A 26947-nucleotide genomic window follows, 5' to 3' on the forward strand; every position below is an offset into this window, starting at 1 on the left:
TTCTGTCTAGACGTTTTATTGCGTTACAAAGCCCAGTGCTCCCCTCCTGTGCCTTACAAGGTGTCAACCCAGGCTGTGCTATAGGAGGGGGCATACTTGGCTGAGGCAGCTGCTGTTGGGTGGAAGGGCAGGTCTTCTGGGGTCCCCTGTGTCCCTGCTTTAAATAAGTCTGCCCTATCCAGTTTCCCTGTCATTCTAAGGGGAACATCCTTGGAGTCTGATCCCTGCCCTCTCTCAGAAGTGCCTGGCCTGCCTTCCCCATGGCAAGACAGGTGCTAGGAGGCCTCACGGAGATGGGGTCCAAGCAGGAAAGCAAGCAAGTCCCAGAAATGAAGGTGAGAGAAGAAACTAGAAGAGTGGGAAGGAAGGGGAGGGGGAGGGAGATGCGGCTGTCAGCAGATAGCAGCCACTGGATGGATCCAGGAGGCTTTCAGGAGACAGGTACCCTGAGAATGGAAACCCTGAGGAGACAAAAGGCATGGGGTGAGATCACAGAACTGAGCCACAAGGGATAGAGACCCCTGAAAGACAGGGGACTAAGGCACACACAGAAGGGATCCCTGAGGTGAACAAAGGCCCCAAGAGGGTTTTGGGCCAAGGAGAGGTGGAGGGAACCCTGAGAGTGGAGGGTCCCCAAGAAAGAAGAGAGCTGCAGGAGCCAGGGGTTGAGCCCCTGGGGAGAAAAGGCCAAGGCTGAAGCACACAGACTGCTTTGGCACAGTGGCCTGGCGACTATCACTCAGACACAGGGATGAGGAGCTCCCTGCCTGTTGGGTGCTCCAGGAACAGGCTGGCAGTGTGCAGTATAGTGCTCTGGTCTGGAGAGCCAGGAAGCTCACTTCTTGCCTTTGAATGTGCTTAGGATCTTGGGCATGAACTTCCCCACCTTGCTGTCCCTGGCGTCTTCCTCCACCAAACTGTCCCCTGCCCCTGGGCTGCCAGCCTCATCCTTTTTGCAGAAGACCTCAAAGCGACTGTAGACACGCTTCTCCTTGCGCATGCTCTCCATGCGGCGAAGCAGTCGGTCACGCTCTTCTGCACTGGCAGGCAGCGTGCGGCTCAGCCGGCCTTGCGGCCCCTGGTTGTCTGAGCGGAAGATGGCTGAGCACTTGTCCTTGTCAGACATGTCTGGGGCCAGGCCTCCAGCAGCAGGAGGGTGGCCCAGCTCAGGGCTACTATGGGTTGGGTCCAGGACTGGGACTGGGCCTGGGACAGGAACCCCACGGTGTTTCTGGCCGTGGGCACTAATCTGCTCCAGAATGGCCTTAGTGTCATCCCGAAGGTTGCTACTGTACAGGGCATTGGCTGTGGCTGAGGCTATACGTGCCCTAGGGTTACGCTCATCTCCTGCAGCCTCCGTGCTGTCACTTCGACCCAAAGATGGTCGCCGAGGACTCTCAGGCTGCCCATTCTCCTGCAGTACTGGGAAGCTGCCCTCGCCCTCCCCGCGCCGCTCACTCTTCGGGCTCAGCAGCTGCCTCAGGCGCAGGGAGCCCTTGCGCAGCACCTCCATAGGGCCAACTGCCACCTCCTCTGTAGGCGTGGCCTTTGGAGACTCCACGGGCAGGGCCAGCGTAAGACTGCCCCTGCGCTCAGGTACAGGTGGCCCCGGGCTGCTCCTGCGTTCTGGCACAGGAGGCACAGGGCTTCCCTTATGCTCTGGGTAGGATGATGTGGGGTTCCCCTTCTGCTCAACAAATCCTGTAGTTGGGCTGCCTCTTCGATTGGGGAATCCAGGTGTAGGGCTCCCCTTCCGCTCTGGGTAGGCCAAAGTGGGGCTCCCTTTTGGCTCAGAATGAGGCACCTGGTGGGCTCCAGGCCCGTCAGGTGGAGGGCTGTCCCGCCCTTGTGGCGAGGTGGAACTGCCCTGTGCAGAAAGAAAGCGAGAGGGAAGGCGGTCGGCGCCACTCCGACCCAGAGTGTCGAGCAGTTGTGCGGCTGTGAGTGAGGCAGCTCCAGGCTGCCGTTCCGCCTCCTGGTGCAGCTGCTGAGCGAAGGAGTCACGCAGGTCAAGCAGGCAGCTCTCCAGGCTGCGGCGCTCACACCCTCCTGCGCCTGGCGCCGTTACCTCTTCCTGCAAGGTCTGGGACACCATGGCTTTGCTGTGGCTGGAGACGGTGACAGCGCCCCCAGTGTCGCGCGCTGGCCCCTTGTACTTCTCCAGTAGTTCGGCCACTTTGGCTGAGGCGGTGGAGCGTACCGCCTCTCCACCGGGCCCCAGTGTCTCACTGATAGTCTGCTCCTTGTGCAGCAGCTGCACCTTCTCGGTGGTGCCCCCCGCAGCTCCGCCCACGCCCTCCGCCTGTGCCTGAGATGCAAAAATGAGCGATGATCGGAGTCTTGAGCTGCGCTGGATGATGGGGTTCAGGCGCGAGCGGAAGGAGTCCTGCTTGGCCAAGCCAGCCTCCTCCACACCCTCGCGCTCTGCACCACCTCCGCTTCCTGGGCCTGGCACAGGACCCTTGGCCGGGAAGGCAGTAGGGGCACGGAAGGCTGAGGGCAGCAAGTCTCCGGCAGGTGCTCGGCCCGTGGGAGCCAGCACGTCGTCCTCATAGACCTCGGCTTCCATGGGCAAGGACAGCCCCTCCTCACCTGTGTCTTCACCGTGGCAGCCACTCAGGTATGAGGCGAGGCGCCAGTGCCGAAGTCCTGCACGCCCCTCTGTCCCACCCTTACGTTCAGGCTCTGTCTCCATGGCAGGGTCGGGGCCCTGCCTCACCACTGCCTGACAGGGGAATCGCTGGCCCAGGTTTGGGTGCAGAGCACCACCAGGTTCCAGACCCCGCTGGCCCGGCCCAAAGACGGGGTCTGAGCCTTGGCGCACCTCTCGGGATGCGCTGGACGGCACATATTCCAGCCGCTGGTGCCCATCAGGGCCAAGCTCTGGGAACCGGAGTCCAGCACCCAGTGTGAAGTCGTCATGGTCAGGGAAGCCCGGGCGGCCAGCACGGATCTTCTCGAACAGGCCTTGTGGGCGCGTAGGATTGAGCTGCGGATCCCACTGGTAGTGCTGCTGGTAGAGCTGGTCGCGGTGGAAGTGACTGGTCTGGAATCGAAAGTCATCACCGTGGCTGAGGAATGTCTGGCGGGACACCTGGCGCGCAGCCGCGAAGTTCTCCACAGCCCCTGTACCATCCACTGCTGCGTAGCTGTGTCGTTTGACGGCATCCATCTCCAGGTGCCTTGCCTGAAAGAAGCCCCGAGTGCCCGAGAGCTCTCCACTGGGGCCGATCTCTGGGTCCAACCTCCGAGATAAGGGCCGCAGCCCTGTGTGCTGCTCCAGGATGCCCCCAGGTCCCCGTGGCATCTCCTCCCGGCGGAAGGCAGAGAGGAAGTGGCGGTCAGGGTCTAGGAAAGAGGGGAACCCCAGGCCTTCTTCCCGGGGTGGTGGGAACAGCAGGTGTGCCCGCTTAGGAAACGAAAAGGGAGTCGGTGCCCCAACACCAGGGACACCCACTAGGGGCCCGGCACCTGAGTAAGGAGCCAGGGCATAGGCATCCATTCGGGCCAGAGCTCCTGCTGAGGGCACCAATGGCTCAGACTGTGCAAAGAGGATGCGGAACTCCTCATCGAAACTGGAGACCAGTTCTCCCTGGAACACGTGTGCCAGGCTGCGGTGGATCTTCTCGAAGGACCACATGAAGCTGTGGGTGGGTAGGGGTCAGAGTCAAGGCAAGGTGGGGGGGGGTGGAGCCCACAGCCCAGGTCTGTAAGGACCTGGCCCCATGGATTGTGTTGGGGGCTACCGGGAAAGGAGTTCTGGAGGGATGATCTCAAGGGGAGGGGCTGGGGCAGTGGGACACCCAGCTGAGCACACCTGTAGCTCCCACTCATCACCACAGCACAGTCGACTAGCAGGAACTTCTCCTTCACATGGCCTTTGAAAGATTTCCCGGTGCGGCAGTAGTATGTGGGGCCGGCCACAGTTCGGACACGCAGGAACTGGGGTGGGAAGGGGAGTCAGGTCTTTGCTCAGGCCCTTTCCCCTCCTCCCACCTGGGGTTCACTCACATCCACGTGGTGCAGGTTGACACGGCACTTGTCAGCCATGTCCATGAAGTGCTGTGCGTTCATCTCATCCAGCAAGATGTAGACTGGGACACGGCGTGCAGCAGCCTCTAGCACTTCACCGAGCAGGTCCACATCAGTAAACATATCCATCACCACAGCCACCACCTGTGGGGATTTTAGGGGAGAGGGCAGATTCTGGCTGTCCCCATTGCAGTCTCCACCCTTAGCCTCACAGACCTGGCAAACACTGTCTAACACTGTCACTAACCCACCCCAGGGAAAAGCAGCCACGTCTAGAGAGGTGGGTCAGGAGGATGTGGCCTGACAGGGAGCATGTGGGGCTGCTGGCCAGTCAAGTCAGTGACCTTCAAATGCCTGTAATCCTGGCACTCGGGAGACTGAGGCAGGAGGATCCCTGGGAGTTCAAGGCTAGCCTGAACATAACAAGACCCTGTCTCAAAAATGAAACAAGGTCAGGCATGGAAGCACATGCCTATAATCACAGTACTCAGGAAGCTGAGGCAGGAGGATTACTGCAAGTTTGAGGTCAGTCTGGGCTACAAAGTGAGTTCAAGGCCAGCCTGAACAACATAGCAAAGTCCTGTCTCAGAAAGACAAAACAAAACAAAACAAAAAACCAAAACTAAAATCAATTCCAGAACAACGTCAAAAAAACAAAATAAAACAACCGAGTTGGTGGGCTCTATATGAACTGCACACAGACACACGATCTACACCCTATTAGAGGGCTGTCTCACCTAGTGGGATAAGTTAAGGTGACCTTGCCCTGCAGGTGACTGAGCTGCCTGGACCCAGGCTCATTTTGTCCTGAGAAGGGGTGCCTGCCTGGGTTGGGGCAGAGGAAGGGTCTTTAGCACCTGCAGCTGCAGTTTCCTTGGTTTACCAGGCTGCCTTTCCAGTTTGTCACCTACTGGAGGATGGGGCAGGACTAGAAAGAATTCTCTTAACAACAAAGGCAGGCTACGAGAGCCCAATATCCCATGGCCCCTGAGTTTCTGGGCACCAGTCATGACCATGGGTAAGGAAACCCAGGCAGAGCCCGCAGTCTGCACTAACGAAGCCCTTGGTGCTAGACTTCTCCCAGGTAGCCTGTGTTGTAACTTGAGCCTTCAGGGTTCTGCTTGAAGCCTGGAGAGGTCTGGCCAGGGCTGCTCCATCCCCCCATTCCTTCTACCAGGGATAGCCCTTCCCCTCTGCCCACCAGGCCTAGAACAGTGCACCTGCTGGGCAGAGCGGATCATCCTTCGAGCCTCATCCTTGATGCTGGGACTGTCAGGCGGCGGTGGCTGCACCAGTGTGGTGACCTCAGTTCCCTGGAAGCCGAAGGTCAGGGGCCAGCCCAGGTCAAGCTCAGGCACAGCCTGGTCTGAGTTCTCTGGCCAGTAGGTGCCGGAGGAGCCATCCATGTCCACATCAGGAGGGCTGCCTTCGGGGAGCTCACGGGCAACATGCTGTGGGGGCGTTAGATGTCGGCACACGTGTTCTAGTTCCTCAGGGGACAGGAAGTCAGGAGCCCCCTCAGAAGCCAGGAAACGGTTGTAGGCCTCTCGGCCACCCTCCATCAGGGCATCCACTGCCAGGCGGTAGTATTCTTTATAGTGTGGTGGCAGGTATCCAGGTGCCAGAGGATTGTCCCCTTGTGAGGAACTCTGGGAACGGCGAGCCATGTTGTGGGCGGGGGTCTGTAGAAGGTAGCAGGGAGACATTAACTAGGGACAGGACATCAGGGCCTATCCCCTCCCCTCACACATGGATTCCTATTGTGGAAGGGGTGCCAGAGACTCTGGGCTGGACTTCAGCCCAGGCCTGGGGGCCATCTGCAGTACGTGATAGGTCATGGGGATCCTAGCCATGTTTCCCTTCCTCTGGCCTCACTGTCTGGGGACCCCACTGTCACCAGGTGGGGTGCTAAAATCCCCCGCTTCCAGATGGGGCCTCTAATTCTCCTCCACCCCTCATTCAGGGTTACTTTATGATACTCATGGTCCCAGACATGTTTTTGCTCTTTTGCTATAAAAAGATTTAAAATATTTTGACTGTTCGTTCACAGACAAACATAATCCTGGGTGGACTCATTATTATATTGGTTAAGACATTAGTCTTTTTGTCCCTGACATGCCAACTGCATGTTGGTGCCGGCCCCACTGCCTGGGACTCAGGGCAGGTCATTATGCCCCCGCTAGTGTGTTCCTGTGGTGCACGGCACAGCTGGGAAGACTGGCAAGATACCACACCTGATCCAAGGTGAGAGCACAACAGCAAGTTTTTGGCACAGCCTCACCTACTGCCCCGGTGCACTTCCTCCCCACGCTCAGGACTTAGCTCTCCACGTTATAACCCCTCACCTCCCAGCCTTCTGAGCTCCAGATGCTGTGCCAGCCCACTTGTGTTCCTCCACCTCTCTTTTGGCACTGGTCTTAGATAAAGCTTCTCTGGGCCACAGCCCCTTGGTGCCAGCCCTTCCCTAAAGGACCTGGCTCCCAATACTTATCCAGAGTCCTGTTCCTGCCAGGACTAAAGGGCTAAAGCCTAGCCCTTTAGCAGGAGGAACCTTTCCAAGTCCCTAGTTACTGCCTTCCCCCCACTGCACTCAGGATTAAGTTAAAACTTTTGAAGAGAGTGGGCCATTAGCCTCCCCAACATCACATTTGTGCCCTTCACAGGTAGGCCTGCATGGAGGCTAGCTGCTTATGAAGCCATCAAATTGACCACTGAGTATGGGGAACTTCTGGTCCTGGCCTGTGTCCAGGGACTGTTCCTTCCATTCCCTCTATCTCAGGTTTGGGAAAGGGCAAGATTCTGGTCCTGCCTAACTCACTGATTCCCACATGTTGGCCCTGGCTGGGGAACTGGTTCCGCCCAGAGGGAGGAGTGTGCCCTAGGTGATGCTGACAAGATTGGGTGCTGGCAACCTGGACTGAACTGAGGTTGGAAGGAGACACTTGAATGTTGGGGCTCAGGATCCTTCTGGGTACAGCCCAGGAAGCTGTGCCACCTGGTGCCCCTGGGATGACACACTCACTGAAAATAGAATGTGACAAGAAGTGGAAAAGTGGAGGATTCTCCCCTGTAACCACTTCCTCATCAGCCTTTGATGCTACCTGTTTGCTGGTTCTTGGAAAAGCTGCCCTGACTTCTTTTGTAGGGCATTGACCTGACTACAGAGATGCTCTCCTTTGCACCGGACATGTGAGTTAGGGGCGCTACCCTGGCAGTAGTAGGAGCAGGAGCCCACCTGGAGTGAACTCTGGCCTATCGACCTGGATAGGCCATTGCCACACAGTCAGCCAGTGGCCAAAGTTAGGTCTGGTGTTTAGGGGCAGCATCTGGCCAGACAGGCCTGGAATACTATCCTGCTATTTGAGAGAGCACCTCCAGCATGGCGAAGATACTGGAAGGGACACTGCTGGCCCTGAAGTTTCACTGGAGAGGGTAGTCCATACTGTGTAGGCTGTGTGTAACAGAGGATGGAAGATTATCCAGTGTGTGGCTCTTCATGAAGACCCTTTCCACAGACACTACTGGTCAGGAGGGGGTCCTAGTCCTGAGGGGCCACCATGAGCAACCTGGCCTCCCAGTAGTATCTACCACCTCTAATGACCTTATCCCTTGCCTTCTTCCTTTTAAGGGCACACACTCCCTGGACTATGGATAGTGCAGTGGCCACTCCCCAGTCAGCAATGAAGAACCCCAACAGCCTACTTTCCTGCATTTGCCTACCTGACTCAGCCAGAGGGAAGCAGGGGCCTTTCGCCCCCAAGACTAATGAGTCAGCAGGAGTCCTTTACCACTGACCTCTGACCTAAAGCCAGATAGTCTACATGGCCTGCACCTCCATTTCAAGAACCTGATCCCCACCCAGGCAGGAAGGGGGGGTTCCTGTGTCCAAAAAGGGAGACCCTGTGAGAAGGTTTTGGGATTTCTACACAAAGCAGAGTGACCCTGGCCAAGTACCAGGGCAAGATTAGAAATAATGAAGTTGGCACTTGGTGGGATGGGGCTCACAGATCAGAAGTCAATGAGTTACAGCTTGAGGGGTGCGGCAGGCCCCACCGTTAGGGCACCTTAGGAAGTCAGCAGCTGCCAGGACAGGCGCCCCATTTGCCCACCCCAGTCCAGGAACAGGAATCAAGAGACCAGGGCCTCTCACCCTCCACAAAGGATCCAGGTGTAGGCCTGGCCACCCCAGTCCAGAGGCCTAGGAAGGGTGGTCCTAGGGAAGGGTCCGGGCCATGATGAGCACCCTCCCCGGGCTCTAGATAGGCCGCAAGGGCGGGAGCCAGGACTGGGCAGGCTCTACTGGAGCCCCAGGCCATTTCCCTGGGCTTTTTTTCCGACCGATGTCGCAAACAGGTCGAGGTCCCCCCTCACTTCCCTCCCTGCCCGCACCCCGCAAACCTGGCCCAGTACACGCGGCCATATACACTACACCGCCCCGCTCCGGGTCGTGAAACCCAGCTCTCGTGAGGCCGCTCAAGGGCCCTAGTCCTCCCCTCTGGCGCCCGCGCCCAGCCCCGCCTGGGCCCGGGAGGGGGCCCTACCTGGCCAGGTGCGCGGGGTCTCGGCACAAGGGCAGCAGGAGCCGACCGCCGCCCAGCGGCCTCGCGGTCCGGTCGGTCCGGCAGCCACTCCCCGGCGCGGCCCGCCCGCCCGGCCTGATTCACGTTCCCGCCCCCGCCCCTGCCCCGCCTGCTCCTGTCTCCTGCCTGCCCGGGCAGCACCTGGGCGGGGCACCCCGCCCGCGCCGCGCCCGCATTCCTGCACCCGCCAGGCCGCAGGACCCCGGCCCGCACCCGGGTGCTCCCGACCCCCGGTCGCGCCCTGCTTCATCGGCCCCCTGAACCCGCGCCCCGAACCCTGGCCCGCACGGCCCGAGACCACCAGGGCCCTATTTCAAGGGCTCCCAGTCGCCTAACCCCCATCCGTGAACCTAAGGCTAGAAGCCCCTAAGCCTGACCCTTGACCCTCGCCCCGGAAGTCAAGGTGACTAGGAAGTTCCGGCTGCATCCCTAGGCAACCGGCTGGCCCGACGTAGGGGCGGGGCTTCTCGCCTGGGCGAGTTGGCACTGCAGGTGAGGCAGGCAGGTGAGGCTGCCAGGGCGGTGCCAAACCGCGGTGGGGCTTGGCCTGGGGACGAAGCACATACACGGCACCCCCTCAAACACGCCTCACATCCCAGCCTTGTTCCAGCAGTTACCCCAATCAAATCCACTCCAAGTACTTGGGACTGCATAGGCCCACGGGGAGCTCCCCACAGACCTTCCTATACCTGCATACCCAAACATGCAGATGACCCTACACACAAGGCAACTTGGGGGTAATTTACCCCCCTGCGCCCTAACCCCATAACCTCCCTATTCACAGACTCCTACAAGCACACCAAGTCCCACACATGCCACTGCTCAGCATCAGCACCCACCATGCCTGTCCACACAAAGAGGACCCACACATAAAGAGGCGACTTCATGCTCATTGACCCCCATATGTGTGAACATGAACACAAGCACAGGGTACTTTCCTCATGTTGGGACCCCACATGAATACCTAAAGCACACCTGGACCCTGCACACACCAACCCCCACACAGAGAGATTCACTCACACATCAACCCCCACACCTACCATCCCTAGTTTGTAAATACAAGCCCTCGTTGCCCCTGCGTGCCCAGTTTGCCTAATTTCCCCTCAGGCCTCCACTGGCAACTTCTCATTAGGATCTGCTTTGTGCCCAGCCATCTCACCAACTCACCTCCTCTTGCCTGTCACTCTCACACCAAGCACTCACTCCCGGACACCCTACCTTGAGTCCCTTCTGTCAGCTCGCCTTCAGTCACTTCTGTCACCTTGTCCCTCTCCACCACTTTTTGTTCTAGTTCCAGGATCACTCCCAGTTTCATTAAATTGGGCCCCACTCAGCAACACCCTACAGATGTGGGGTCAGACCAGCTCTGAGGCAATTAACATAGTATGGGGTTCCCGTGCAGTGGGGGAGGTGGGGAGTGTCTGGAGCAATCGGGAAGACCCTTAACCTATGTGTGGGTCCTCCCAGGGGAAATGAACTTTTGGGTGAGCCTGGTGGACTAGAGAAAAGGGTGTTGCTTCGAGGATCTGACCACAGCACCTGTCAAGGCCAGGATAAGAGGGTCTGTGGGAGGAGGGGTCAGGCTCTAGAGTATTGTGAGAGACACAGACTGCACAGCATGGTTCTGCTCAGACATGGTTCTGCTCAGAACCTGGATGTCCAGCTGGTAGCCTGGAAGATGGATGCTGAACATTAGACTTTGGGGCCCTAAAGGACAAACTAAACATGTGGTGGTAGGACATGGTCTTGTCATGCATTCCTATTAAAGTTGCTGGGGGCAGATGAGTGGACCAGGCAGCTGGCTAGCAAGTGCCTGGGGGACTCTTACTGTCTACCCAGCTCGCAGGTGTGTAGTGCTGTTCTCTATTGCCCCTGCCCTCTTCCAGGAGAATGAACACCAAGATGGGGGGAACCAGAGCTGCATCAGGGAAGAGGCAGGTGTCCCTCTCTGGGTCCAAACCAAAAGCTGCTACTGGTGAGTGTACCCCAACCTCCAGAACACCACCACCTAAACATTGACCTGGGAGACTCTCTGCAGCTACCTGGGACTCACCATCTGAGAATGGCCACCCCTGTCCTCCACCAAGAGTGGTTTCCAGGGGATTTCTGTTGACTTGGATGTAACAGACTGATGGTCCAGGGCTCAGATACCTGCTGCATCCCCTGGCCTGAGCCTTGTGGTTTGGGGGCAGATTAAGAAACATGGAGCTATGGAGACTTTAGAGCCCTGGAGTGAGAAGAGAGCAAGAGCTAGTGGAAGGAGCTATGCTGGCCAAAAGTGATTTTGAAAGAGCAGGACTTGATTCCAAGTTAGGAAATCTCAGGTAGACTGTATGTGGTCCACTGTGATTCTGCTCCATTTCTCTGCCTGCTGTATCTCTCTCAGGCCACCTTCCTATAGCTGCTTCCAGGTCGGATGGTGACAGTGCACCTAGACTGAGTCCTGCTGAAGGTCAGTCAGGAAGGGGACCTCCTCTATGTCTATCCACTTTCAGCAGCTGTCACTCCTGTCCTGTAAGTCCCATTGGTTTTCTGTCATAGCTGCAAACACTTTCCAGGTTGGATCTCTGTGGCCTTTTGCATCCATTGTATCCCATCATGGCCTGCCTGGGATCTTTTCTTGCTAAGAGGACACCCCGCCCAGTAGAAATACCCTTGCAGCTTGGGGTGCGCCTGGCCCAAGGCCCTGGAACCCAGAATTCCTAGGTTCCCAGAAGCTAGTGGGGTAGTGGTGACTCTTCAACATCAAGCCAGGGTTAGATCCTGGTTGCCCAAAATAGCCCCAGCAGCGTCTGAGGCTGTCACTCCAGGAAGTAGGATAATGAGCACAGCTCCGCGTGCTGCCTCCATGATCTCAAGCCTGGTCCTGCACTACCGTAAACAGGGGGCAGGGCAGTGAACAAGAAGCTGGCCAGGAACTGGGGGGTGGGGTTTTCCCTCAGTTCCACTGGTGCCATTGTATACATCCAGACCCTCCCCCATGCCTCAGTCTGCACATTGACTGCCTGCTCTCTGGCCCCAGGATGCCTGGGTCCTCTGTAGAGATACATCTATCACCAAATAAAAGTCCTCCCTCAGTAACTTCTGTCCACCAAGCCTTGAATAGCTTGGGTAGACCTGCTGTCCACTTTGCCAACGGGCTGTCCCGAGCCCCTCCCATCCCTCCCAGGCCTTACCTGGCCTTGGGTCTGCAGTGCCTCGAGACCTTCGCTCCGGAGCTGCTCCAGGGCCATAGCCAGCTGCAGCCCCTCCATGTGTACCCAGGCCTGCTCCTCCTGTAGCTGCTGCAGCCACAGTTGCTCCTCCTGTAGCTGCTGTAACCACATTTGCTCCTCCTGCCATAGCTGCATCTGCAGTTGGACCTGCCGCCTTCGGTCCTCCAGCAGCAGCTGCTCTTGGGCCAGGCACAGCTGGACTTCATGGAGCCTCAGTAGTTCAGGGCCCAGGGTCAGTGCTGGCCCTGTGACTCCACAGTCCTCCATGTGCTGGGGGAGGGCCAGCACCAGCTCAGACCCTGAAGCAGCGGCCTGCACTGGCTGCTCTGGTCTGGCTGTCCTGGGGTGTCCCTGGGGAGCCAGCTGGGTGCTGATCACGTGCCCTATCTGGGCCACCCCTACCTGGTCCCTCGGGCCCCCTGTGGCAGGGGGTGGAGGGCTGGCCTCAGGGCAGGGTTGCCCCACTTCCTGCTGGGCCCGGCCCGCCCTCCTGCCTCGAGGTTTGCGAGCTCTACGTTTCCCAGACATGGCCCTGGCCCCGGCACCTCTTTCACCAGATGTCTGTTCGCCCAGGCCTGGATCATCAACTGGCACCTCAGTCGGTTGGTTCAGATGGCATCCAAGAGGCCACAGTGGGCCACCCCCTCCCCACTACTATTGCCCTCTGCTCCTTCGTCCCAGGAGCCTGCCCTGCCCCTCAGCTGCACGGCAGCACTTCGGCTCTGGCTCTGCCTGTGGGCCTTTCAGGCTCCACTCAGCTGGGCCAGATTTCGATGGGAAGTTTATAGGGACTCAGCAGCGTGGCAGCTCAGCCAGGCCCAAAAGGCTGACTAACCTGCTGACACAGGGCGCAGGACTTTACAGGCCATAGGCCTTGCTGGCCAGACTGGGAGGGAGACAGGGAAACTGGAGGCGGCTCTCAGTCGCTAGACTGTGGTGTAGGCCAACGTGCCTGGTCCTGCCTGGGCAGCACTGAGGGGCCCTCCCTCCCCAGTCCCATCCCTGTTCGCGGGAAATTCAAACTGCCTACCTGGCCAGAAGCTGCATCCTGGCTACCCTGACCCTCAGGACCCAGATGCAAGATGGTCACGAAGATCCCAGCCCACCCTAAGCAATTTCTCAGGCCTATACCCAGACACCCTGGGTCCCTGAGCTTGCCCTTCCTAGAAGGGCCACTCAGTGGTCTCTGACCTGTTGTGGGCTATTGAAGGCTTTGGGCCTTTGAAGGCCCAGACAGCATGTTAAGGACTGAGATGGGCAGAAAGAATGCAGCCTGTTCCTGAATGTGGGGTGAGGCCCTGGCTGATATTCTGATTGGGACCCAGCAACTTTCCCATTGAAACAAAACCTAAGAAGCCCTCATCTGGCCTTCCTTCAAGTTCTCCAGGTGGGGGTGAGGGTCCAGGACCAGCTTCAACATTGGGTTTCCCAGCTTCCTGTTGGGAGGGTGAGGCTCTAACAGGCCTCCTCCCTAGCATATTCCCAGCCCCAGGCCGCTGACTCACATCCAAGCCCAGGGCCCCTCACTGGCTGGACTGGTTTGCCTGGCCCAGCCCGACCCAGTGCACACCTCCTTGGCCAGAAGCCTTTCGAGCAGATGGAGAGCACTTGCCCTGGGAATGCTATCCTGGCTAGAGCTGGGAGGGCCAGGAGGACCGAGGACCATTGGTTTGGGTGGGGGTCAAAGTCGACAGGACAAGGCAAGAGGAGCCAGTATAATCCTAGCTGGGGCTGCAACATGCCTACCCTTGGTCTCACAAGGTCTGAGCTCTGAGTCCCAAGTACAGGGGCAGTTCTACCTGCCTGTCCTCAGGGTCATCAGGGGCAGGATGGTATTTGTTGGAGGACGCTGCCTGCCTGCTCATTAAAGTTGTTTCGTGCTTGCCCCGTGAGAAGGCTGTGTATAGGAGCCCCCCCTTGCTGTACCACAAATGCTGTCCTATAAATTCCTCCTGGGGGGCAGTTCACACCATAACTGCCCTGACTGCATCCTTCCTCAGTGAAGTCCGATGGGAAAGGCTCGCTGCAGAGGAAGACTGGCCAGCAGGCAAGGGGCCCTGTGAACCCTGAGTGTCCAGAAGCTCCTGCAGGTGAGCACCGAGTGTCTTCATGGTAACAGGGCTGGCCCTAACCCCAGATACGCATGATGAGCGTGACTGGGTGCCTATCTATGCAATTGTGTGGATGCACAGGCTTGTAAGCTTGTACACGGAGGATGCACATGCAGCCAGAGCCAGCCTGGCACTCCTGAGTCGTGAGGCCCTTCCGGGCGCTGGTGGAGCTGCGGTGGAGCTGTGGGCTCTTACCCCTCTCACTTTCTCACGTTGCTGCGCCACCTGTCGGAGACACCCTGTCCTTTCGTGACCTTAGGGTAGGAGGGGCGGCCTCCTCCAGCTCTGTGGGCAGCCAGGGAAGAGTGCAGACCTTACTGTGGGTACGGGGAGTCTCTGAGCTCCAGGACACGTCCTGGACTGGCCTTCCCACCTCCTGCCAGCTGTGTACTCTATTTCCTCCCAGGCACATCTTCAGCTCAGACCTCCCTTTGTATCCCAATTTCACATTCAGTAGCCACCAAGCCCCAGCCTGGGTGTCTGAACCAGCAGATCTGAACCAAATTCCAGGACAGCTCCCTGAGCTCTCTGGCTCAACCAGCTCAAGGGGTTCTACTCCCTCTCCCTCCCTTGGGTTCTGGGTCTCACCTCTCACCTTTCAGATCCAGCTGTTCTTACTTGGCACAGTCTCTCAGCTGGCCTCCTTACTGAAGTTCCTGCAGCAGCCAGAGGCTGCAAGCTTCTCGGACGGAGTGGGCACTGCCTTTCCCTGTCCAGTACCACTGTCACCTATCCCCTCCTCCCAGGCCCGCGGTTAAGGAGGCCAATCTTTGTCTGGAGGACAGGGTTGGCCACAGAAGGGTCTGTGAAGTACTGATGGTTGTTTTACAATAATTGAACATGCTTTGTGGACTGAGCTGGATTATGGGGAATGCACAGTGAAGGAGATCCTGTGACATTTAACAGACAGAATGTGTGGGGAAGCCGTGTTGGTACCAGAGATTGGCTTGGAGAGGGCGCAGGGAGTACATTCCAAGCTGGTCCCAGGATGGTGTGCTCAGGCTAGATCGCACTACCGTGTCTCACTCTAAATCCTGCCTAATCCTTACCTTGACCCTGTGAAACATCCAGTGGTGGGACCTGCTATTGGGGGTCAGACGTCCCCATCGTGCTCCATTTTGGGAAGTAGACCTCCCCAGCCTTCATAAAAGCCAGGTGCCCGTCAAGATCTGCAGGAGAAAGCCACTGTTGGCCCTGGCCCTGCTGGCCACCTCTTGTGGCTGCAAGATGAGTCCCAGTTTAGGAGCAAAGTTGCTAGGGTGCTGGACAGCAGGTGAAACTGGCAGGAAGGGACCTATAAGCCTGGAGGATGTCCATTTCAGACAGAGTGCAGTGGCCTTTTGACATAGAAAGTGCCAAGTGGAACTGCTGTCCAGATACAGGTTCGGGGCTGGGTATGGGGAGCTCTCAGTCCTGTGGGCTACTTGCTGACTGAGCTTTCTTTGCAGAAGGGTCACCCAGAGTCCATCACACAAACTGTTGTCAACCTCTGGGCTGTCCAGAAGGCCATAGGGAGCTTGCTTTTTCCGCCTCCCTGTTGCTGCCTGCAAACCTGCTCTTTCTGGCTTTCTGACTATCTGATGAGCCACTAGCCAGGGCTGATGACTTGATAAATGTTGGTTCAACAGGGACAGTGTCTGGTTTAGGTGGGCCTCAAAAGGAGGATACTGGCCAACACCCAAAAGACAGCTGTGATATCCACTGTTTGTCATGTAACCCTCTCTGGGTATCCCTCCTCCACAAGGCCATCCTACACTTTTCCCCAGGCCCCAAGTCACTCTTTGCTCTTCACATGTGTCCACTCAAGCCAAACTTCATGCCAACAACAGTGTCCACCCAGGCTACCCTTCACTGCTGTCACTTGGGAACTTCTGGCACAGGGGCTATAACCGGTGATAGTCAAGTTGAAGTTGGTGTCAACGTATTGATTGGCTAAGGCCAAGCCGAGTCCATTTCCTCCACCATGCAGTCCCCTGGAGGTGTCAATGTCAGAGCAGAAGGTGGCCACACATTGGGCCTATACTTTACTCCAGCCCTTATTTGTCCCCTCATGCCCTTTCCATTCTCTTTTGTCCCATACCCTGCTGATGTTAGGAGTCCCTGGAGCCACAAGCCAGCTTGTAAGGGGACCTGCAGCCTGCCAGAAGCTGTCTTTTTCTGCATGGACCACATGCCTTGCTCTGAAACTTCCAAGCCCATTCAAGCCCATGGGCACCCTTCTTCCCTTTAGCCCCACAGACCTCAGCCAACACCTCAGAAGTCCTGGAAAGCTACCAGGCCTCTCAGTGAGTGGCCAGAGCAATATGCCAGATGGGGGATGGGAAGGGGGTGGCATGCATCTGTCACGTTACCTTTCTGCTGGAGAGAGGCTCCAGGTGCAGTGATTTATCTCTCACCATAGAACACTGGGGTGGCTTCAGCCCCATGGAGCCCTACAATCTTCTCCCTGGCCCACCAGGTGTGTGGGTGATGAAAGTTCCTGGCCTGTCTTCTCATGGTACTGTAATAGTTGCCACAAACTTAGGACAGTACACATGTGCTAGGGATCAGTCCTGTGACTTAGAAGCCCAACATGGACCTCACAAGGAAGGTGGTGGCACTCTTGTACTCCTTCCTGAAGGGCCAGTCTATTTTCCTTCCCTTTTTAGCTTCTAGATCCACACCCCTGGCTTGAGCCCCTTCTGTGATCTTCAGTCAGCAACTGTACCTTTTTGAATTCCTCCCTCTGCCTCTCCTATTCTGCCTCCCTCTCCTGCTTTTCCACCTTATGATGACAGTGGATCTACCTCGATAATGTAGGATCACCTCCCTATCTTAAGGGCTGCTGATTAGCAACATTAATTCATTTGCAGCCTTTAGCCCCACCAGCCACAAACCCTAACATGTTTAGAAGCTGCAGAGAACAGGACATGGACATCTTTGGGGGACACTGTTCTGTCTGCCTGGTTTTTATGACCTATATCACAACACAGAGAGAAAGCTTCGCGTCACGTAGGAGAGTGAAGGTACACAGCTGTCTTTGTCCCATGAAGGTGAGCTGCATTTGCTTCTTCCCAGAGATGAGGAATAGAGCAAACTATTTGCTGCCTCCAACTTCCAGGGGCTTTCAGTTGGCTCCAGTGAGGAGGCTGCTGTTGCCAGGGGCGTGCTTGCTGATTCCTTACCTGTCCTACTGCTGTCATCCGTTGTCTTCCACCATTGATAATTTGTGTTTGCAAAGGCCAGACAGATGAATTTATGGAGATGTAATGGAGCCCACTCCTGCTTCCCTTGCCTTTGATGTTGACCGGAATCTCTGGAGTTCCTCCAGGAAAACACTATTCCTACCTGGATCACCCTCTTGGTGGAGGGAAGCAATTTCAACGCTGTCCCCGACTCTTCCACGATGATCCTTACTTCCCTGGCCAGAGCACCCATGTGGGTATCCTATGCGGAGCTAAGTCTGTGTATCCTGATATACGGGACAGACCCAAAGCCCTGCAGACCCACTGGAGATGACTGCCTGCTGGCCTCCACTGCATACACAGGACCATGCCACTTGCCACTTGACTGAATCCACTTATTAGTCCTAACAGGTTTGGGGGCATATATTTAAGGTTTTCCATTAACCATATCATCTGCAAATAGAGGCAGCTTTACTTCTTCCTTTCCAATTTGGATACCTTTTATTTCTTTATCTGCTCTGGCAGAGACCTCCAGATCTGTGTTATGTAGAAGAGATGAAAGCAGGCATTCTTTCCTTAACCTTAACGGAAACATTTTCAGCCTTTTATGATGTTCACAGTGGGGTTTTCACAAATGCCTTTTATTGGATTGAATTTCTTTCTGTTGCATATTTCTGTCATGAAAAGTTGAAGCATTTTGTTATATTTTTTGTCGGAGATCTTTCTGTATCAGTTGAGATGTTCATGTGGGTCCCCCCTCATTCTGTTAATATAGTTACTATAACATATCACCCTGGTTATTTTCATATAGTGAGCCATCCTTGGACTCCAGAAATAAACCCTGTTTGGCCATGGTGTATAATCCTGTCAGTATGCTGCCAAACTCAGTTTGCTAGTATTTTGCTGAGGATTTCTGAATCTCTATTGGTCTGTACTTTCCTTATGGTGTCTTTGTCTGGCTTCAGCTAATGCTGGGCTCATAGAATGAATTAGCAAGGGACTGGGGATTTAGCTTAGTAGCATAAGCACCTGCCTTGCAAGCAGGTGGTCGTGAGTTTGATCCCAGGTACCGATAAAAAGTTAAAGTTAAAAAAAAAAAAAGAATGAATTAGCAAATGTTCCTTACTCATCAACTTACTAGAAAGGTTGAGAAGGATTGGTATTGCTTCTTTAAATGACACATAGGATTCTCCAGGGAAGAGTGCATATCTAGGATTTATTTGTCGGGAGATTTACTGCTGAAGTCATCTTACTAGTTACAGGTCTACTCAGATTTTTTATTTCTTGGTGATTTAGTATCATTAGAATGTGTTTCTAAGAATTTTTTCGTGTCTTTTAGGTTATAAAATTTGTTAGTGCTCAACTGTTCATAGTACTGTGTATTAGAGTCTATTTCTGTGGAATCAGTAGTACTATCCCCACTTTTATTTCTGTCGTTAATAATTTGTATCTTCTCTTTGTCCATCTCATTAAAGACTTTTCAGTTCTTTGAACATAATCCAATTTTGGCAAAGCTATGAAACCTTCAATTCTGACATGGTACAATCGCATATCGCCTTCCACTCACCCCTGTGGGGAATTCGGATACACAGTTTACTATAGTTTCCACGCCTGTATTCCGAGAGCCGGATCATTCTGGATGTTGAGTTACACTTCTCCACTGGAGTTATTACTCAAACACACAAATTGTCAATTCTTTTTTTTCCAAATTGTCAATTCTGATGATCTTTCCAAAGTATGGTCTTTTTTTTTTTTTTTTTTTTTTTTTGTCTTTTTCGTTTTTATCGGTACCAGGGATCGAACTCACGACTGCCTGCTTGCAAGGCAGGCGCTTATGCCGCTGAGCTAAATCCCCAGCCCCAGTATGGTCTTTTGATTTAATTTTTTCTAATCTCTATTTCATTTCTCTATTTCCTTTCTTCTGTCTTTGGGTTTAGTTCAATTTTTTTGTGTGTGGTGGGGGTATCAGGTATCGAACTCACAACCTCAGATTTGCCAGGCAGGCTCTTGTGCCACTGAGCTATATCCCTAGCCCCCTTGGTTTAGTTCAGTCTTATTTTTCTAGTTCCCTAAATTGTAAAGTTAGGTTGTTCATTTGTTGTCTTTTTGTTTAATTGTGTAATTCTCCTCTTAGCACTGCTTTTGCTCCACCCCATAAATTTTGGCATGCATTTTTTTTTATTTGTCTCTATGTATTTTCCAATTTCCCTTGTGATTTTTTTTCTTCGGTACTTTGTTTAGGGGTGTATTGTTTAATTTTCATGATTTGGTTGTGAATTTTTCAGCTTTTCTTCCATTATTCATTTCTAACTTCAGGTCATGATGGTCAAAGAAGATACTTCATATGCTTTTTCTAAAAATTCACTGGAGGTGTAACTCAGTAGTAGAATGCATGCTTAATGTACCTGATTCTAGCACTGAAAAAAATCACTGTAACTTAATCTGTGCTCATCAAAGGAAATGTGCCTCTTGGACTTGAGAAAGCTGTGTGCTGCCACTGTGAGGAGTGTTGTATGAGTAAGGCTGGTGGCTTTATTGTGTTAATTCCTCTGTTTCTTCATATATCTCTTATCTGCTTGTTCTGTCTGTGCTGAGGGAGGATTATAATCTCCAGATGTTACTGGAGAACTGTTTATATCTTCCACCAATTTTGTTAGAATTTTATTGGACTCCAAAAGCCAGACAGAAGGAAATCCTCCATAGTTGCTATATTGCATATTGTTACCCTCTACTAGATGCTCAGACTATCAGCTTTAGGCCTGCAAAGTCAATCAAACAATTCAAGAATTAAGTCCTTTTTGTACCTCAGTTGCTATCAACTCAGCCTGTGATCCTCTGAATCAGCTGGTTGCTTATGGATTGGGGGTGGGGAGTTCTTGTTTCCCAGCCCACATGCCAGCTGGCTCACAGGAAGGGCAGACTGGCTTCTTGTTTCTTTTCCTGGTCCTGCATGGCTGCTGCTGGCTCATGGGAAGACCAAATTAGCTTCTTGGTGGATTGTTTTGTTTTAAAGACAGCGTCTCACTATAGTTCAGGCTGGCCTTGTACTCTCTTTGTGAACTCTTTGGTTTCAAACTCAAGGCAGTCCTCCTGCCTCAGCTTTCCAAGTGCTGGGATTATAGGCATGTGCCACCACACCTGGTTGTTGGTATATATTCTTATAGTACTGAATCTTTTGTGGCTATATAATGTCTTCTGTCTCTGGCCAATTTTTTTGATTTAAAGTATATTTTGTTTGATAATAGCACAGCTACTCCATCCTTCTTTCCACTACTGCTTGCTTCTTTCCGTCCAACCTGTTTATGTCTTTGGTTTCAGAATAAATGTTTTGTAGATACCACATATTTACAACTTTTTTTCTTTTTTTTAATGATAGGGTCTCACTACGTACTCCAGGCTAGCCTTGAACTCATGTCCTCCTGCCTCAGTCTCACTAGTGCTGAGGTCATGCCCACCATTCCTAGCTTGATTTATATTTCATTTTGTTTTTCTTTTTTTGAGATATTGCCTTGCCATGTTGTTCAGGCTGGTCTTAAACTCCTGGACTCGAGCATTTTCCTTAGCTCAGTGTTCTAAGTAGCTGTGCCACTGCACCTGCCCATATCAATTTTTCAAATTCAGCAGGCTTTTATTCTGTGACTTTTGGGTTTTATGCCAGGATCAGATGCAGTCTCCAAGATCATGGCCACCCAGACACCCAGCAGAGTGCTTTACTAAGTTGACAATCGAGATGAGTCATCACAGAGGCCAATGCATTCTTTTCCAGACCTCTGAGGGAAAAAAGTAGACAACAAAATGCAAGGTTCAAGGCTCAGGGCACTCCTGACCAAAGATTAAAGCTCTAGCATGTCACACAGAACAGCTGTAAATCGGGCTTCACTGTGTCTCTTCCCAGAAGGAGGGATCAGGGAACTTCCCAGGATGTAGTAGGCCTTGATTAGAATGGGATAGCAAAAGCCATGGTGACTTACTTGTCTTTCCTCTAGCAGAGGATATGTTAGTATGCACCCGGTCACTGGGGGCCCAGAAATGTCACTGATATCCTAAAGCCTTGAAGGCCTCAATGGCAGTTCCTGACTGGGATCCGGTGAGGGAGGCAGGAGAGGTGGAGAGGCCGAGGCAGCTCTGCATGTGACCTGTGCAGCATCCCTGGGAAAAGGGCTGGTCAGTGAGGGCAGAGATGAACTGTAGAGCCTGCTTCCAGTGTCCTCCTGGCCAAAATTCACTGTACAGGGATTTATTTACTCCCCCTGCGTTGTCAAGGGGACTTCATCATTTCCCTCTGTGGCCTCCATGGAAGGCAGGCCTCGTGTCCTGCTCTGTGGCACTTTCCAGCTCAGATGTTGTCCGTGGGAGGATCTAGAGATGGCCTTCAGGGCTCTAAGAGAAGAGCGGAGAACAGTGAGCAACCAGGACATCTCCTGGCATGAATGTCTGGGGGCTGGGCCAGGTGGGGGCTCGAGGTCCAGGAACTGTTGGCTTCATACAGGCCTCTCCCCACACAGATGTCCCAGCCTCTGGCCTGGAGTAGGGCCCAATGGAAGCCCTAGATTGTTCCCTTTGTCCTAAGACTTAATCCCTAGCTCTGTAGGACAAAAAAAAAGTTGTTGCTTTATAGAGCTATACAACTCATTTGTGAGGTTATATTCAGAAAGCTTAGTAGGCTTGCTTATTAAATCTAATAATTTATAAGCACATTTCCCCCCTCCTCCATTTTAGGCAGAGTCTGCCTGTGTCATCCAGTTTATCCTCAAAGCTGAGGTAATCCTGCCTCACCTTCCCAATGCTGGGATTACAGGAATGCACCACAATGACTCTTTTAGATTTTTATGTGCTTAATTATGATTTCCAGATAAAGACTACTTTGGTTGTTTTTTTTTCTTCCTCCTCACCCTCTTCTTCTTCCTCATTCATTCTTTTTATTACATTGGCTAGACTTGCAAAAATATTATTCAAAAGAAATAGGCATAATGAATAACAAGCCCACAGTACTAATGAACATTCTTCCCTCATTACTAATTCTAAAAACACCACTTTAACTTTTCACCAGTAAGTATCAGGTTTGCCAAGGATTTCGGTTTATCAAATTAAGCAAGGTCCCTTTTATTCTTGGTTTCTGAAGACTTTCTTTTAAAAAAAAAATGGTACGGGAGTGGGGGGGCGCTGGGGATTTAGCTCAGTGGCTTAAGTGCCTGCCTGGTTGTGAGTTCAATCCCCAGTACCAAAAAAAAAAAAAAAAAAAAAAAAGGTACCAGGAATCAGACTCAGGATCATGTGCTTGCCATGCTGAGCTATATCCCTGGCCCTGAAGTCTTTTAAAAATTAAAAAATGTTGATATTTGCTAACTGCCTTTTCTATTTCTATAAAGAGAACCATGTAATTTTTCTCAGCTATTGATGTGATCAATTGCTTTATCACTCTGACAGGCTTTGTGGTTCCAAGGACTCCAAATGACTGTGTGGAACAGGGCCGCAGTGGACACCCTCTTTTGGAAAAGGGAAGAATGGGACCCTGTCATATCCACGCTAGGTTCCATTTTCCTCCTGGTCCTGGGAAGTCCCCTTCCCTGAAACTGGGTTCATTTCTGTGTCCCCAAGGAGTTCCTTGGACTATCCTTTCCTGTGCCCCTTCTCTCTGTGGGAAATTTTTCCTTCTCCTGCCCTCTTTTGGCTCTGTCTGTCACTCATCAATTTCATCTGCCAACAGATACAGCCTTCATTTTTTTTTGGTACCAGGGATCAAACTCAGATTTCATGCTTGCCAGGCAGGCGCTTAAGCCACTGAGCTAAATCCCAGGCCCACAGCCTTCATTTTTGTGGAGATTCCTCTCATTCATTATAGGTACTTAGGCTAACAGGCTTTGTGGGAGAGTCATGTCATTCCGTCCAGTAAAAGAATCAACCAGATCCCACTTTGACCTGCTCAGACCTTTTAAAAATGGGAGTGGTGGGACTGGGGATTTAGCTCAGCGGCATAAGAGCCTGCCTTATAAGCAGGCAGTCGTGAGTTCGATCCCTGGTACGGATACAAAGGAAAAAGACAAAAAAAAGGGGGTGGTGCTATCTCCTTTTCTTGAGCCTTAACATAAATCTGAGTTATAGTTGGCATTTGACACTTCTGAACTGTGACCTTTAATCCTGATACATCATCTTCACTGAATTAAGAATTGCCTAGCAGATGAGTAAAGCACAATCAAGTTGTTGTCTGTGTGGTCATGGAGGTGGGACCTTAGGTACTATATCTGGTATTATGTACTGACCTTTCTCTCTGGCACTGTTCCCCATCTCTGCTTCCTGGCCAACATGAATTAAGCAGCTTTGTTCTGCCACCCCCTTTTTTTCTGTCACCCCCTTCTGCCATGATGTTCCTGCCTTGAACCAGCTGACCATGGACTGAATCCCCCAAGACCATGAGCCAAATTAAATCTCTTCTGTAAACTGTGGGCATTGGATATTATGTCCCTAAGAGGAAAGTTAATACAAACTCTACCTCGGTTTTAGCCTTTACTATTTGGTTTCCTTCCAATTTTTCAAGTGTCTGCCTTTTCATTTTTATTTTTCTTGTGTGTGTGCGTGTGTGTGTGTGTGTGTGTGTGTGTGTGTGTGTGTGTGTGTACGCGCGCCAGGAATTGAACTCAAGACTTTGCATTTGGCAGGAAGAAGCTAAACTAAATCCCCAGCCCTGTGTCTGTCTTCTCAAACTGTGCAGTTAGTGGAGATTTCCATCGTTCACGGTCTTCCTATCAAGCCCTAGATCTTTTCTCTTTCCTTGGTTTCCACCCCTAGAACCTCCTTCTTTGGTCTCTGTTTGTGAATTATTTTGGCTCGAGGATCAACTTACGGATTTTAAGTGTTCTCAGAGGATTTGCAGGGCCCACCACGAGGTTAACCAGGAGTGGCAGGCTCACCTGGCTTGGCTGGGCCCCGGCAACTGAGGGGATGGCGGATTGGAGGGGAGTACTGGGGTCCATATGGGTCCTCTCCCCACCCCAGGGCCAAGTTTAGAGGACCAAGCAGCCACTGTCATCCAGTGTGCCTTCCGGCAGCACCTGGCAAGGAGGGAGCTGGCTCTCCGTCAACGGAAGCGCCAGGAATACCTGGAGCAGATGGAGAAGCTGCAGAGGGAGGTGAGCAGCGGAGCCACAGGGCCTGAGGAGGGGAAAGTCTGAATCAGGGAAGGAATGGAAGCTCAGGACGCTGGGGCCACCATTTCTGGGCGGGATGGGGAGACCATGACCTCGGGCTGCGGACGGACGTTAAGCCCGTCGCCGCGGACAGTGCCCTCTGGCCACACCTCGCAGGCTTACCTGGCCTCGGTGCGCCAGGAGCAGGAAGCGGCCCGGAGGCGGCGCGAGGAGGAGGAGGCGGCGCAGCGCGAGCGGCTGGAGGAGCTGCAGCGCCGCCGCCGCCTCCTGGATGCGGCCTTCGACGGGGACTTGGCGGAGATCAGAGCGGTCCTGGACGAGGTCTGAGCGCGGCGTGGGTGGGTCTCGGGGGCCGACCGGGGCGGGACCGGGCGAGGCGGGACTGGAGCCCGCGCGTGGCGCAGGTGGAGCAGCTGCTGACCCGCGATGGCGTGGGCCAAGACGAGGCGGGCCGGGCGCGCAGACTGCAGCGGCTCGTGGCCATGGTGGAGTGCGAGGACAGCCACGGGAATACGCCGCTGTCCGAGGCGGCCGCGGGTGGGCAGCCCCAGGCCATCCGGCTGCTGGCCGAGCTCGGCGCCAGCCCCAACAGCAAGGTGGGTGCTGCGGGCGGGTGAGCTCGAGGGCCGCGGGAAGCTGCTCCCTGCGGCCGCGGTCTCACTCAGAGAGCCGCTCCGCAGGGCGCCTTCGGTCGGACGCCGCTGTACCGGGCCGCCTTTGGGGGCCATCTGGAAGCCGTACAGGTGCTTCTGAAGCTCGGAGCAGACCCGCGCGTGTACGCGGACGACGGGAACACTCCTGCGCAGGTGTGGGTCGGGCCGGCGTGGGCAGCAGCTTGCCGCGTCAGTGTCCAGAAGTCGCTAGGAGCTGGGGGTAGGGGCGGCCAGGGGTCCAGGGGCGGGCCCTGAACTCTCTTCTCGGTTCTCCGCCCCGCGGCGCTGCTCCCATCCCTGGAGCGAAGCAGGTGTGTGTCAGCTGGACTCACTCTGCCAGGTCAGAATGCCTCTACCTTCCTTTCCTTCAGTTCAACTCAGTTTGCCCCTTTAGGCTCACCTGCTCTCCAGACTTATTCTCTTATGGCGAGACCTGCATGGATATGGGGTGGACTCAGCCTGCTGGCAGATCTTGTTTCCACACTTACGAATGCAGGGTGCCAGAGGCTTTGTCCAATCTGGGGCCCTGGATCCCACCCGCGGCTGATCTTCTGTGGGCACTGCTCTGGGCTTCAATTACTGACTTGGTCGGCCCAATGGCTGCCTGTGTTGATGGTAGTGGGTTCTATGAGGCATGGGGTGTGGGTGGGCATCCAGGGGTGCTGAGGAGAGGACCTAAGGCAGCTGGTGCTGGTGAGCAGTCAGGGGACAGGTAATTGGGGGCTATGGAGAGGGAGGAGGTGCAGGGGGAATCAGACGTCAGAAAGGATGGCTGTCTCAGCCTGGGCTATGAGAGCCACTGTGACCACAGGCCAAGAAGTAAGCCTTGATCAGAACCCCACACCTGATTTAAAACTAACTCAAAATGGACTAGAGATTGTGATGTAAAATGTAAACTGTGTAACTTTTCAGTGAACCCATAAGACAAAAATCTTTGGGGCCTAGGACATAGTGATGACTTCTTAGCTACAACACCAAAAGGTCAATCAAAAAAGAAAAAAAATCAATCAATTAGACCTCATCAAAATGAAAATTTGTATCAGGAGACTGGGATATAGCTCAGAGGCACAAGTATCTGCCTGGCTGAATGAAAATTTAACTGGATGTGGTGGCACATACCTATAACCCCAGCACACTGGAAGACTGAAGCAGGAGTAGATTTTACCCAGCATGAACAATTTATCAAGACCCAAATGAAAGATAAAAAGGGCCTGGAGATGTAGCTCTGGGTTAATCTCCAACACTGCAACAAACACACACATACAAACACCATGTACCATCCAGTTATAAAATGAGCTAAGGACCAGGAGAGCAATTTCACAGAAGAGGCTGTAACAATAGCAGATAAATGCAGGAGGTGTTTGGCATTGTCACAGATGTATGACAACAGCCAAAAGGGAAAATGGGGACAATACTCAGTGCTGACAGAGATGCAGACAGCCTGGATCTCTCACCTTGCTGGTAGGAATGTAAAATGTATTTTTCTTGCTAATAGTTTTCTAGTTTCTTTTTTTTTTCCCATCCCATCCGTGAGTTAAGTTTTCTAGTTTCTTAAAAAACAAAAACAGGGGGCTGGGGATTTAGCTCAGCGGCATAAACGCCTGCCTTGCAAGCAGGCAGTCATGAGTTCAATCCCCGGTACCGATAAAAAGGAAAAAGACCAAAAAGAAAAAAAAAAAAAAAAAAAAAAAACCCAAAACCAAGAAAGCCCCTAAACATATATTTAGCATGTGTCTCAGTAGTTACGATCATGGCAGTTTTTTTTTTTTTTTTTTTTTTAAGTTCACTATGTATGGGCCCAGAATTTAGCTCAATGGCTCAAGTGTTTGCCTGGTAAGCATGAGGTTGTGAGTTCAATCCCTGGTACAAAAAAAAAAAAAAAAAAAAAGTTCAGCTGAGGCTGGCTTCAAATTCACAGTGATCCTCCTGCCTCAGCCTCCTGAGTGCTGGAATTACAAGTATGCACTACCATGCCTGGCCCAATCATAGGCATTCTAATGAAAGGAAATTATCCACAGAAAAATGTACACAAATGTTCAAAGCAGCT

At 53.3% G+C, this 26947-nt stretch overlaps 2 protein-coding genes across 6 annotated transcripts in view; one reads left to right on the forward strand and one right to left on the reverse strand.

The window, feature by feature from the left end:
- Positions 1-11961, reverse strand: Fam83h (family with sequence similarity 83 member H). 2 transcript variants are annotated; one of them, XM_063231198.1, is made up of 5 exons: positions 11789-11961; positions 5253-5714; positions 4012-4176; positions 3818-3942; positions 1-3644 (listed from the first exon to the last, which is right to left on the reverse strand). In XM_063231198.1, exons 1-5 carry the CDS (start codon positions 11936-11938, stop codon positions 836-838), a joined length of 3711 nt encoding a protein of 1236 aa, XP_063087268.1. In that variant the 5' UTR covers positions 11939-11961; the 3' UTR covers positions 1-835. The 2 variants fall into 2 exon arrangements, with proteins under 2 accessions (XP_063087268.1, XP_063087269.1); XM_063231199.1 differs by lacking the exon at positions 11789-11961 and adding an exon at positions 8574-9013.
- Iqank1 (IQ motif and ankyrin repeat containing 1) overlaps positions 10502-26947 on the forward strand; it is a 25087-nt gene continuing 8641 nt past the window's right edge. For all 4 annotated transcript variants that reach the window (XM_063231201.1, XM_063231203.1, XM_063231204.1 and 1 more), the window contains exons 1-6: positions 10502-10587; positions 13828-13917; positions 24096-24229; positions 24404-24568; positions 24652-24843; positions 24928-25053. In XM_063231201.1, coding sequence (XP_063087271.1) covers positions 10503-10587; positions 13828-13917; positions 24096-24229; positions 24404-24568; positions 24652-24843; positions 24928-25053 — 792 coding nt within the window. In that variant the 5' untranslated portion in view covers position 10502. The remainder of the gene's footprint in view (positions 10588-13827; positions 13918-24095; positions 24230-24403; positions 24569-24651; positions 24844-24927; positions 25054-26947) is intronic.

Source organism: Cavia porcellus, unplaced genomic scaffold (genome assembly GCF_034190915.1).
Source record: "Cavia porcellus strain 051 isolate PalLab524CR breed Dunkin Hartley unplaced genomic scaffold, mCavPor4.1 scaffold_19, whole genome shotgun sequence".
Lineage (NCBI taxonomy): Eukaryota > Metazoa > Chordata > Mammalia > Rodentia > Caviidae > Cavia > Cavia porcellus.

What these genes read in the sequence shown, in the direction of transcription:
- Fam83h (XM_063231198.1), bottom strand. Translation starts at nt 11,938, where the DNA reads ATGTGGTTACAGCAGCTACAGGAGGAGCAACTGTGGCTGCAGCAGCTA. An exon ending in TGATCCGCTCTGCCCAGCAG is followed by an intron (nt 4,177 to 5,252) that starts GTGCACTGTTCT and finishes AAATCCCCACAG; the next exon opens with GTGGTGGCTGTGGTGATGGA. An exon ending in GTGATGAGTGGGAGCTACAG is followed by an intron (nt 3,645 to 3,817) that starts GTGTGCTCAGCT and finishes ACCCACCCACAG; the next exon opens with CTTCATGTGGTCCTTCGAGA.